Source organism: Nyctereutes procyonoides, unplaced genomic scaffold, assembly GCF_905146905.1.
Source record: "Nyctereutes procyonoides isolate TBG_1078 unplaced genomic scaffold, NYPRO_anot_genome, whole genome shotgun sequence".
In the NCBI taxonomy this organism is placed as follows: Eukaryota; Metazoa; Chordata; class Mammalia; order Carnivora; family Canidae; genus Nyctereutes; species Nyctereutes procyonoides.
The window spans coordinates 14,036,369-14,047,086 of NW_026575120.1; the positions used below are offsets into that span (position 1 = coordinate 14,036,369).

Sequence of the window (10,718 nt, forward strand, 5' to 3'; positions counted from 1 at the left end):
ATGGAGCCCAGGAGAAATCAAGCCAAGCTTCCAGGTGTCCTCTCCCATTGAACTTGCACAGACAGAGCTCAATTCAATACCAATGGGTAAAAATATGTATAAAGTGTTGCCAATCAGGGATATCGAAACTTTGGTATTCAAAGTTTTATTGATGGTTAGTCACATAGGTGTGCAGTGCCCATGTAACTGAGCTTAATCACTCAACCTCCAGCCCCCAGAGCTCAAACATGTCTCAAGATCTTGGGCATACAAAGCCACTTTGATTAAGCAGGATACTCCAAGCTCAGAGTTCATTTCCCAAGAGCCAGTCAAGGGCCAATCCCAAAGACCTTTGAGACAGAGTTTGAGCAAGCAAGTCTTGCTGAGTTAACCATTTATGGACACTCATCTAGCACATATTACATGCCATCTTTTATTCTTAACTACATTTTTACCATGTAAGTTGTATCTCCCCAGCTAGGGTGGAGGTCACCATAAGAGAAGCAACTGTCATACCTTTTAGTATCTTGGGAGCTTGCAGAGTTCCATACATTAGCAGACACCCAATAAATAATTATATTTTGGGATCCCTGGGTGGCTCAGCGGTTTAGCGTCTGCCTTTGGCCCAGGGCGTGATGCTGGAGTCCCAGGATCGAGTCCCACATCAGGCTCCCTGCATGGAGCCTGCTTCTCCCTCTGCATGTGTCTCTGCCTCTCTCTCTCTCTCTCTCTCGAATAAATAAATAAAAATCTTTTAAAAATTATATTTTATGATTATGCCAGTGACCATTGCTCTGGTTGCTCTCTGCCTGGCATATCCTTCTAGCTCCCTTCTACCTAGTATCACTACTCCTAGAAATCCATCAATTTCCAAACCAATTTGTAGTTCCTTGTGAGATCTTCCCCAACAGTTCTGGGCCACATTAAGGTTTTTCTTCTCTAAACTCTTGACATATTTGCTGTCCATATAATCTATGTGACTTTTTATTACATTCAACTTTGAAATGTTACTTAACATTTCAACAGTCAACAGGACTAAGGCTCGTCTCCCAACTAGACTATAAGCTTCTGGAGAAAAAGGACTGGATCATACCTAATTTTTTTGCCTTCCCTTTGATGCCCAGATGCTATGATCTGAATGTTAGTGCCCCTTCAAAATTCATATGTTGACACCTAATCTCCAATGAGATGGTTTGGATGTAGTTAGGTCATAGAGGCAGAGCCCTGAGGAATGGGATTAGTGCCTTTATAAAGGAAGCTCTAGGGAGAGCTTTTCCACCATGTGATGTTACAGCTAGAAGATGCTGTTTATGAACCAGGAAGTGGACCTTCACCAGACACTGAATTTGTTGGTATTTTTGGAGAACAGCCTAAACAAACTAAGGCATCAGATCAGGGCCTTAATATAGTAGGTGTTCAATAAATATGAGATGGTCATTGAAGATAGACATTCCCTTCTTCTCTGGGCCTTTTTAACCTCTATTTGCTGAGTCCAGACCAATGCTTCATCAACAGGTGGAAAGAGAGAGCACTATACAGAGAAATAAATTGTAGCAATGAATATCAGTACAGAATTTTTGCAAAGACCAAAGCTTTTTATTCAAACTAGGAGTCATTGATTTTCTGAAGACATTACTCTGAGCCCTCGGGGGAGAGGACAGCCTCGTTGATGCTCTGAGTGATATAATCTATGTTCCAGGCATTGATACAGGTGAAGTTGATCCGACCATTCTTAGGGATGTAGATATGCTTTTTCTTGACCAGGTATTCCACCTTTTGGGCTGGTGATAATCACAGGGTCTGAGATACTAACTCCCCTCTAGTCAGGGTGTATTACAGGGGATAGGAAGTGTCAGCATTTCTGGGGATCCAGAAGGGTCTTTAATACAGCTCTACTTCTCTCAGGAAAGAATCAAACTCTGAGGCAATGCTGGGGACTGGTCACCTGGTCAGTGAAGTTTAATAATCAAATACAATTCCATGGTCAGAAAGGGGAAGCTATATCCTCCTAGACACTTACAGTTGAGTCCAAGATAGCTCTGGGGCCCGTTCTGGTCTGTTATGTGATCCCAAGAGCCAGGGGTTCCCAGGAGCCGGAGCTTCTCCTTCACCTTTTCCTTGATCAGCATGATGTTCTCTACAAGCTCCTTCAGACTCTGCTTCCTGCCAAAGGAAAGAGAGCAAGAAATTAAAGTAAGAGCTTTCCCCTGCTCTCAACCTCCTCATTTCCATTCCACTCTTCTTGCCTTCAGAAGCCCCAACCACAGTGCCTGAGGGCACGCTAATGGAGCCCAGGGCCCGGGGTTGGTTGGTTAAAAATGGGAGGAGAGTTTCAGTTCATATTAATTTAAGCAAGCCAAGTAGGCTTGTAGGCAAATTTTGCAGAATAGCAAGTCCTTGATGCTGCCTAACCTCCTGCAATCTGAAAGGGTTCAAATAATTCATTGGACTATATCCCAAAGAATGTCCTATCACCCACTCCCCCAAAGTAAAGCAATCTTTGACATAGCCCCTGCTATTGGTATACAATGAGTCCTCAGCAAATGTTGATGAATGAATGGAGTCAAAGAGGCAACTGGGTCGGGAGAATTCTGTGAACCAGCAAGTCTATACATAGGTCTAGAGACTCTGCCATCCCTTCCTGTTCCCACCCTTTCCCCTTACCATTCTCCCTGAAGAGCAGGGTTACAGAGGATGGAGGTGATAATGCGAGCACCTCTAGTAGGAGGGTTTAGCCACAGGGCTTGGGTGAGATTCATCAGCTGGGAGAGGGCGCATAGCAGGAGCTGGTTGTTGAGTGCCACCACGACCAGGACCCCCACTCCTTCATCTGCAGCATTGGGACAGACAGCCCCTAAGTCTCCTCTATGACCAGGGCTTTCCCTTATGACTCTACCTTCAACCTGCTGAAGAGAGGGTTGGGCTACCTGGCCCTCCTCCCGGCACAGCCAGGCAGATATCCAGACCCCAGGAAGTTGTCAGAGGCTCTTCTTCCAGAAAAGATAGCTATAAGTAAGAGTCTCAAAGATCACTAAGCCCTCCCCCTCATCTTATAGCTGAGGAAACAGAGGCCCAAAGGGGAAATGATTTAACTGGAGTCAGTCTTGAGGCACCTGGGTGGCTCAGTCAGTTAAGCACCCAACTCTTACTTTTGGCTCAAGTCATGATCTCAGGGTCATGAAATCAAGCTCCATGAGTTTCACTCTCCCCCTTTCCCTCTGCCTTTCCTCCCTCTCTCCCTCTATAAAAGTTAAATAAATTTTTAAAAATAACTGGAGTCAGGGACACCTGGGTGGCTCGGCGGTTGAGCATCTGCCTTCAGCTCAGGGCGTGATCCCGGAGTTCCAGGTTCAAGTTCCACATCGCGCTCCCTGCGAGGAGCCTGCTTCTCCCTCTGCCTGTGTCTCTGCCTCTCTCTGTGTCTCTCATAAATAAATAAATAAAATCTTTTAAAAAAATAACTGGAGTCAGTTTTATTTTTTATTTAATAACTGGAGTCAGTTTTATTTTATTTTTTTAAAGATTTTATTTATTTATTCATAAGAGACAGAGAGAGAGAGAGAGAGAGAGAGAGAGAGGCAGAGACTCTGGCAGAGAGAGAAGCAGGCTCCACGGAGGGAGCCTGATGTGGGACTCTATCCCGGGTCTCCAGGATCACGCCCTGGGCCCAAGGCAGGTGCTAAACCGCTGAGCCACCCAGGGATCCCTGGAGTCAGTTTTAGTAGCTAGTTTTAGGAGCTGAGCTGAGACAGTATCACAGAACCTGACTTGTAGCTCAGTGCTCTTCCCTTCTGCCTCCATGGGTGCTCTCTCTGGAGGCCTTGGCTCTCTCCAGAGGGCGGGAGATGTCAAACACATCATTTGTGCCTTGGCTATGGCACCACTTCAGCACTAGGACTTCCCTTCCCCTCCTGCCCATAGCATACCATAGATACCAAAAATCTTGGACAGAGACTGGCTGCAGAAGAACTCAAAGTCCTGAGACACAAAGTATTGTAAGAATCCAGTATCTTCCTCCAAGTTCCCAGTGGACAAACCTTGATAAGGAATGTCAAAAAATGGGAATATCTGCTTGCTCTGTAGAGAAAGAAAAATGGAAAAAGAATGAGGTCAGTGGAGGAGATGGTAGATGGAGAGAAGGAGGAAAGTCGGCCAGATGTTGGGCTCACCTTCATGCTGGCTATCAACCTTGCCCACTGACTCTGTGTCAACTTGCAGTCACCAATGTTCCCAATCACAAAGATACAGCCATGCGGGGCCTGCTGCAGGTAGACACTGTCTCATCAGGCACTTCCCCTACCAGGTGGGAGTGGCACTAGGACACATGGAGAAGCAATCCTCCATGTTGGTTCCTACTAAAGGGCCAGGCAAATCCAAGCCTAGTAAAGGCCTTCCATGACAACAAGGGAGGAGGGGACGAAAGGAAAATAAAATCGTAATCAGGTCTGGGGAGAAGGTTCTGAGCAGGGCCCCCTACCTCCGCCACATCGAGAAGCACATTGGGGTCCATGCACAGCTGCTTGGAATCCCACAAGGAGTATTCACAAACTGTAAAGCCCATGTCCTGGAAGACGAGTCCATGTGATTCTGTAGGAACACAGCCCCCCTTCAGCTGGTACAGAGGAAATGGAGGCAGACATGTAAGAGAATGGGTCTGACGGTCACTGGCTGAAGGTGAGGCAATAACAGGAAAGGGATGAGCATGCTTGGCTTGTCCACCATCTTGCTCATGACAGAGAGTGAGAAAGGCAACGTGAAGATTGTGAATGGGGTGGAAATCAGGAACAGGAGAGAGGGGTCTTCTGTCACCCTCATTTTGCATAATACTCACCTTTTTTAGAAGAAATGATGTAAACTATTCGAGAATCTTTATGCCAGATTTTGAGGAACTGGGCCCCAAGTTGGAAGGCACCATTGTCACCAACAGTGTGCACGCCCCCTACCTGCCAGCAGAAAATAAGCAGACATAATTCTTTAAGAGTAATCATAGGGATCCCTGGGTGGCTCAGTGGCTTAACGTCTGCCTTCGGCCCAAGGCGGTTTAGCCCCGCCTGCAGCCCAGTGGGTGATGCTGGAGACCCTGGATTGAGTCCCACGTTGGGCTGTCTGCATGGAGCCTGCTTCTCCCTCTGCCTGTGTCTCTGCCTCTCTCTCTTTCTCTGTGTCTCTATGAATAAATAAATAAAATCTTTAAATATAAAAATAAAAATAAAAAAAGAGTAATAATGATGTTAGTACTGCCTCAGATTCAGATTATTCCTTTCTTGAAAGAGCTTCCAGACTGTTCCTTTCTTGAAAGAGCTTGTACATCCACAGTGTAGGCTGGTGCAGAGAACAGGGGCTCCAAGTTCTGATCCTGGCTTTGCCCTCCACTGACTAAGTCTCTGGACTCTGAATCTCAGGGGTCTCCTCTGTCAAAGGCCAAGGAGAGCTCCAGGGCCCCAGAGCTCCACTTCCTGTGTCTGGGCGAATAAGCAAAGGGCCCTTCACCTCACCCTGTTCTCCACAATGACTTGGTTGTACTTTCCAAAGAGGAGTTTCAAGGAGGCCTCCGTGAATGATTTCATGCCCATCATTGGCATATACTCGTAGTTCAGAGACGGGTCCTGTGATATCTGAAGCCGGATCTTGGGCACCACGGAAGAAACCCAGGGTTGGCCTTCACTGGTCATGCAGACTGTGAGGGAAACCATAAAGGGAGCTCTGGATGCCCGGCCTCAGGGCCTCCAAGTCAGGGCTCTGTAGACAGCCCACAAACAATGCATTGGTCCTGGCTTTCTTGGGGCTTTGAAAAGTTGCCTAGGAAAAGACGTCTTTCTTTTTTTTTCACTTCCCCTTTATAAAAACAAAGTACTGTTAGTGAATATGTCTAATTTTTGTCTTTTTAAAGATAGCTGAAGCCTAGGCCATTTTTTTAAACTTATGCCGCTTTAAAGGGCAAACATGACATACCACATGGGAGTTATAGACACACGAGGATAAGCAAAGGCAACCCTGACTTTCACATTGGGGAAGGTTGGCTGTATTTCAGAAGAGTCATTTGGGGGAACCACCCTTAGTTCAGAGGAGGGGAGAAGGAAGAGCCTGAAGAAGTGTAGTGCCCATGCAGGCTCCCAAGCATCAAGCTGAAGAGAAGAAGCCATAGCACACACCAAATCCCTGGAAGACCCCAGCGAAGGACAAAAGGCACAGAATGACCTGGGAATCTTTTGCACTTTTCCCCACTGGGCAATTCTGTTAACAAGAACAGAGTTCTCTGCTTGCAGAGGTGTGGGCTATATCTCCCAAGTCCTCTTTGGCAGTGCAATACTGTCCTCTGGGGGTGATCATGATATGAGTACTAAGTCTTACACACCAAAACCACAAGGTATCTACCTCTATAGGCCAGGAAAATCTTGTTAGGACAATCGTCTTGCTTGTAGGTCTTTAACAAGCTGCCTTCTAGCTTCTGGGCCAAGGGCACATCCAAGAACACAGAAAGGGTGGGCATCACTGAGATAAAAGTACAGCCAAGACTAGGCTGTTCCCTGCTCCTGCCCCAAAGCCTTCCTCTAAGCCTGGCCCAGCCAGGCTTGTCTCTTCCCGGAACCCCGGCAGATCCAATGCAGAGGCTCTGGACAACTGGTTACCAGAGCAACAGAACTCTACAAGTCCCAGTCTCTTTGGTGGCGATCCCCCAAGGCTATCTATGTATGGGAATATTCTGTGGCAGGTGAGGAGGATTCCCTGAACAAGTGGGCAGAGATGGTGGGGGGAGGGACAGAGGACCTGGAATTCCCAGGCACCTTCTTTCTCTGGCTCCCAGTTGCCCAATTCAAAGTAACAAGGCAGCCCCTTAGAAGACAGGGCAAGGCAGGCAGCCCATGGGCCACCAGAGGGCTTCTCCTGCAGAAGTGAAAACCTCAGACCTAGCAATAATGCAAGTGGAAGGATATATTTAAAAAGCTCCTACTTTCATTTTGCTAAGGGCCCCAGATTTTAAAAGTAATAGAAGGAAAACACTGTTTTCTTCCATAGTTATTTTTTTAAGATTTTATTTATTCATGAGAGACACAAAGAGAGAGGCAGAGACACACAGGCAGAGGGAGAGGCAGGCTCCATGCAGGGAGTCCAATGTGGAACTTGATCCTGGGACTCCAGAGTCACGCCCTGGGCCAAAGGGAGGCGCTCAACCACTGAGTCATCCATCCCTTCCATAGTTTTTTTTTGTTTTGTTTGTTTTGTTTTTTGTTTTTTTATTCATGAGAAACAGAGAGAGAGAGAGAGAGAGAGGCAGAGACACAGGCAGAGGGAGAAGCAGGCTCCATGCAGGGAGCCTGACGTGGGACTCGATCCCAGGTCTCCAGGATCACACCCTGGGCCAAAGGCGGCACTAAACCACTGAGCCACCGGGGCTGCTCCTATAGTTATTTTAAATAAAGAATCCTATGTTTAGAAACAGTGTAATCTTCAATTCAGGAAGCCAATCCTATTTTCTCTCAGTTCTAGAGTCAAGACTTCACATTGGTTAACTGTGTCAGTGGTGGCTGAGCAGCAAGTGTAGATGGCAGAAATCAAGGGTAGATAGAGAAGGCCTCTGTTAAGACCAGTCTTGCATTTTGCTTTCTTCTTTTATTTTTTAAAAATAACTTTGTAAGTGATTATTGTGGACACTGCTGGTGTCTCCCGCAGATACCCTTTACAGCCCTACTGGTAGATAAGGCTTCTCTTCCAGATCCACCTTCTCAGGAAAATAGTCGTTGGCTAACAGGGGGTCAGCTCACCTGGAAACCACCTGGCAGTTTATACCCCCACCAACCGGGGAGCGGGGACAGCCAATGACTATCTCAGCCAGGCCAAGCCTCTTGTCTTGGGATGTCTCTTGGCTCGATTTGCACTTCATGGCCCACCTCCAAATCAAGTGAAGGCTAGACTTAACCTAGGACCACATCCTTGTGAGACCTCCTGTCCCCCTCATGATTCCGCTTCCTTATAGCTTCCTCCTACAGTGTACTCCCTCTGCAGATCATGATCTCCAAATTCTTTCCTCAGGCTGTGTTTTGGGAACCTGCTTTGCAACAAATGATTATGAAAATCACCCCTATTATTGTAGAAAACCTTAAAACCTCAAAAACCTCAAAACCTCATCGGTAATGAAAAACACTGATTTGCTACAAACAACCTACAACCACAGTTAACATTTTGGTGTACCCCCTTCCCAGTTTCTCTTTTATGATGTTTATATTTTAAGATAATTATTATCAAAATTTACATGTAATTATCACACATTTCTCACTTCACATTTCAGTTGTGAGAATTTCAACATGTGCACCATCAGCACTGTTTCTGTTGCAAGTAATAAAAAACCCAACCCAAACTAGCTTAAGCAAGAGAGATCATTTATTTTCTTTATAACTGGGCAGGCCAAGGCACATCTGACTTCAATCACAGTTCAGTCCAGAGTGTCAAAGTGTCACCAAGGCTCCAGCTTAATTCCCTGTGATTTCCTTGGTTCTGCTCTTCTGGATGCTTCAGCTTTGTTCTTCAGCTGACTCTGGGTACAGAGGAGCAAGAGTGAATGTAGCCAGTGTAAAATGATATGCATTTGAAAGAAATTTATATCACAGCTTTATTTGCAAATAAATGAAATGCCAAAAAAATAAAAAATAAAAAAATAAATGAAATGCCAACTACCAAATGGATACTTAAATTAATAATGGGACATCCATATAACAGAATTCCCTGCGGCTGTTAAAGGTAGCCCTCTGTGTACAGATGTGGAAAAATCTCCGAGATACCCCCCTTAGGTAAAAACAAGGGAGGTACAGAATAGAGAGCAAAGTGCAGGAACATTTGGGAAGGTGTGGGAGGTGGAAGATAAAAGACACATTTGTGTGTGCATATGCATGGAAAAGCTCTGGAAGGATACACCAGTAGCAGGTAACTGTGAATGCCTCTGGAAAGTAGAACTGAGTGGCTGATGGACAAGGACAGGGGAGAAGGCTGACTTGCTTTTCACTGTACACCATTTTGTACTTGGGAAATGCTGAACCAAATGCATAGATTTCCCATTCAAAAACTGTTTATGTTTTTAAAAATGGCTGCAGCCTTTCCAGGCATTACACCTTTACTATCCAGAGGAAGGGAGAGCATCTCTTCTCTTAGGTCCCTGGAAGAATGAGGACGTTTCCTTCCCAGAAGCTCCCAGGTCCCTTTTTCCTTTCTCTTGGCTGCAGTGAGTCACTGGCCCATCTCTGATCTTATCATGGTCAAGGATGGGATACTCTAGTGAGTTTAAATAAATCACCTAGAGCTGACAGTGGGGTGGATCTCTCCCAGACCACACAACTAAGAAGGACAGGTTTCCCTAAAAGAGATCTCAAGTGTTCTTAAAAATGGGAGAGGGGAGAAGGGATGCTAGGAAGGTAGTGAGCAAGTGTTCACTGCATTATCCATTCCAAAGTCTTTATGTTTGTGCTTCCAAATCCATTAAACATCCAGGGTCCTCATTGCTGTCTCAGCAGCAATAGGATGCAGGGAAGTTGTTTTGTTTTGTTTTAAGATTTTATTTCATTATTTGAGTGAGAGAGAGAGAAAGCAAGAGCGAGGTGAGGGGCAGAGGAAGAAGCAGACCTCCCCGGCCCCCACCCCCCGCCCCCAGCTGAGCAGGGAGCCAGATGCAGGGGCTCTATCCCATGACTAGGATTATGACCTGAGACAAAGGCAGATGCTTAATCGACTGAGCCACCCAGGTGCCCCAGGGAAGTTTTTCTTTGGACTACCCCAGACCATGTAGTGTGACAGGAGGTGGGAAGTCATCACAGAGGAGTTAATTGGCTTATGCCAGAGGCTCTGCCTGGGAGCTGATTAGCCCATAACTGGGAATGGAGTGTACATAGCCCCAAGTTCCCCTCTCTCAGTAGCCCAGGTACAAACATGGTTAAAATAACTAGAATAACCTGCCTTTTCCTACACAGTATGGATCACTAACTGGTCATAGTCTTTCTCAATTGTTCCTGACCATTCTTAGGGTGTTCTTGTGTGACTGGGGCGGGGGGGGGGGGGGAATTCCTTCACATTCATGCAGTCCTAACCTGCCTCAACCACATCTGTCTCTTAAGACATCACTTGGATTCAGCATTTCCCCACTGCCACAGATATTGGTGGTCACTCTGACAACTACATAACATCAGTGTGGATGCTGAGGATTCGTTCTCTAAAGCCTCCAAAGCAATAAACTCTCACTTACCAGAGCAGTCAATACATGTCTGTAACCCTCAGAGCCTCCTGAAAATAGTTCCTTCAGCCCTCATCTACCTCCTCTCTTGGCCACAACATTCAGACATAAGACCCCCCCCCCCATCAAGTAGAGACTCACAGTAGAGTGGACAGAGAAGGGTCTTGGGTGCTATGCAGATCTGGCTTTCCATCTCAGCTTTTCCCCTTAGTACCCACATACCTTTAGGTAAGTGGTTTAAAATCTCTCTTCCCCAGTGTACACATTTTTTTTTAAAGATTTTTTATTTAGAGTGCATGAGCAGCAGGGGCAGAAGGAGAGGAAGAGAGAGTCTCAGGCAGACTCTGTACTGAGCACAGAGCCCACCGAGGGGCTCCATCTCATGACCCTGAGACCACAACCTGAGCCAAAACCAAGAGTCTGCTGCTTAACTGACTGCACTACCCAGGTGCCCCAATGCATTTTAAAATGGGGATAACAAATATTATAGAATTGTGTGAGGTTTATTGTGGAAATGAGGACA

General features: G+C 46.1%; 1 protein-coding gene across 1 annotated transcript; it reads right to left on the reverse strand.

Annotated features, from left to right (window-relative positions):
* Positions 1–1,611: 1,611 nt before the first annotated feature.
* On the reverse strand, positions 1,612–6,469 carry GOT1L1 (glutamic-oxaloacetic transaminase 1 like 1). Its single transcript, XM_055335460.1, has 9 exons — positions 6,355–6,469; positions 5,475–5,656; positions 4,811–4,922; positions 4,457–4,566; positions 4,149–4,241; positions 3,906–4,056; positions 2,644–2,809; positions 2,000–2,142; positions 1,612–1,760 (listed from the first exon to the last, which is right to left on the reverse strand). Exons 1-9 carry the CDS (start codon positions 6,467–6,469, stop codon positions 1,612–1,614), a joined length of 1,221 nt encoding a protein of 406 aa, XP_055191435.1.
* Positions 6,470–10,718: the final 4,249 nt, after the last annotated feature.

What these genes read in the sequence shown, in the direction of transcription:
- GOT1L1 (XM_055335460.1), bottom strand. Translation starts at nt 6,469, where the DNA reads ATGCCCACCCTTTCTGTGTTCTTGGATGTGCCCTTGGCCCAGAAGCTA. An exon ending in GATTTTCCTGGCCTATAGAG is followed by an intron (nt 5,657 to 6,354) that starts GTAGATACCTTG and finishes TTTCCCTCACAG; the next exon opens with TCTGCATGACCAGTGAAGGC. An exon ending in CCTGCTCTTCAGGGAGAATG is followed by an intron (nt 2,143 to 2,643) that starts GTAAGGGGAAAG and finishes TTCCTTTGGCAG; the next exon opens with GAAGCAGAGTCTGAAGGAGC.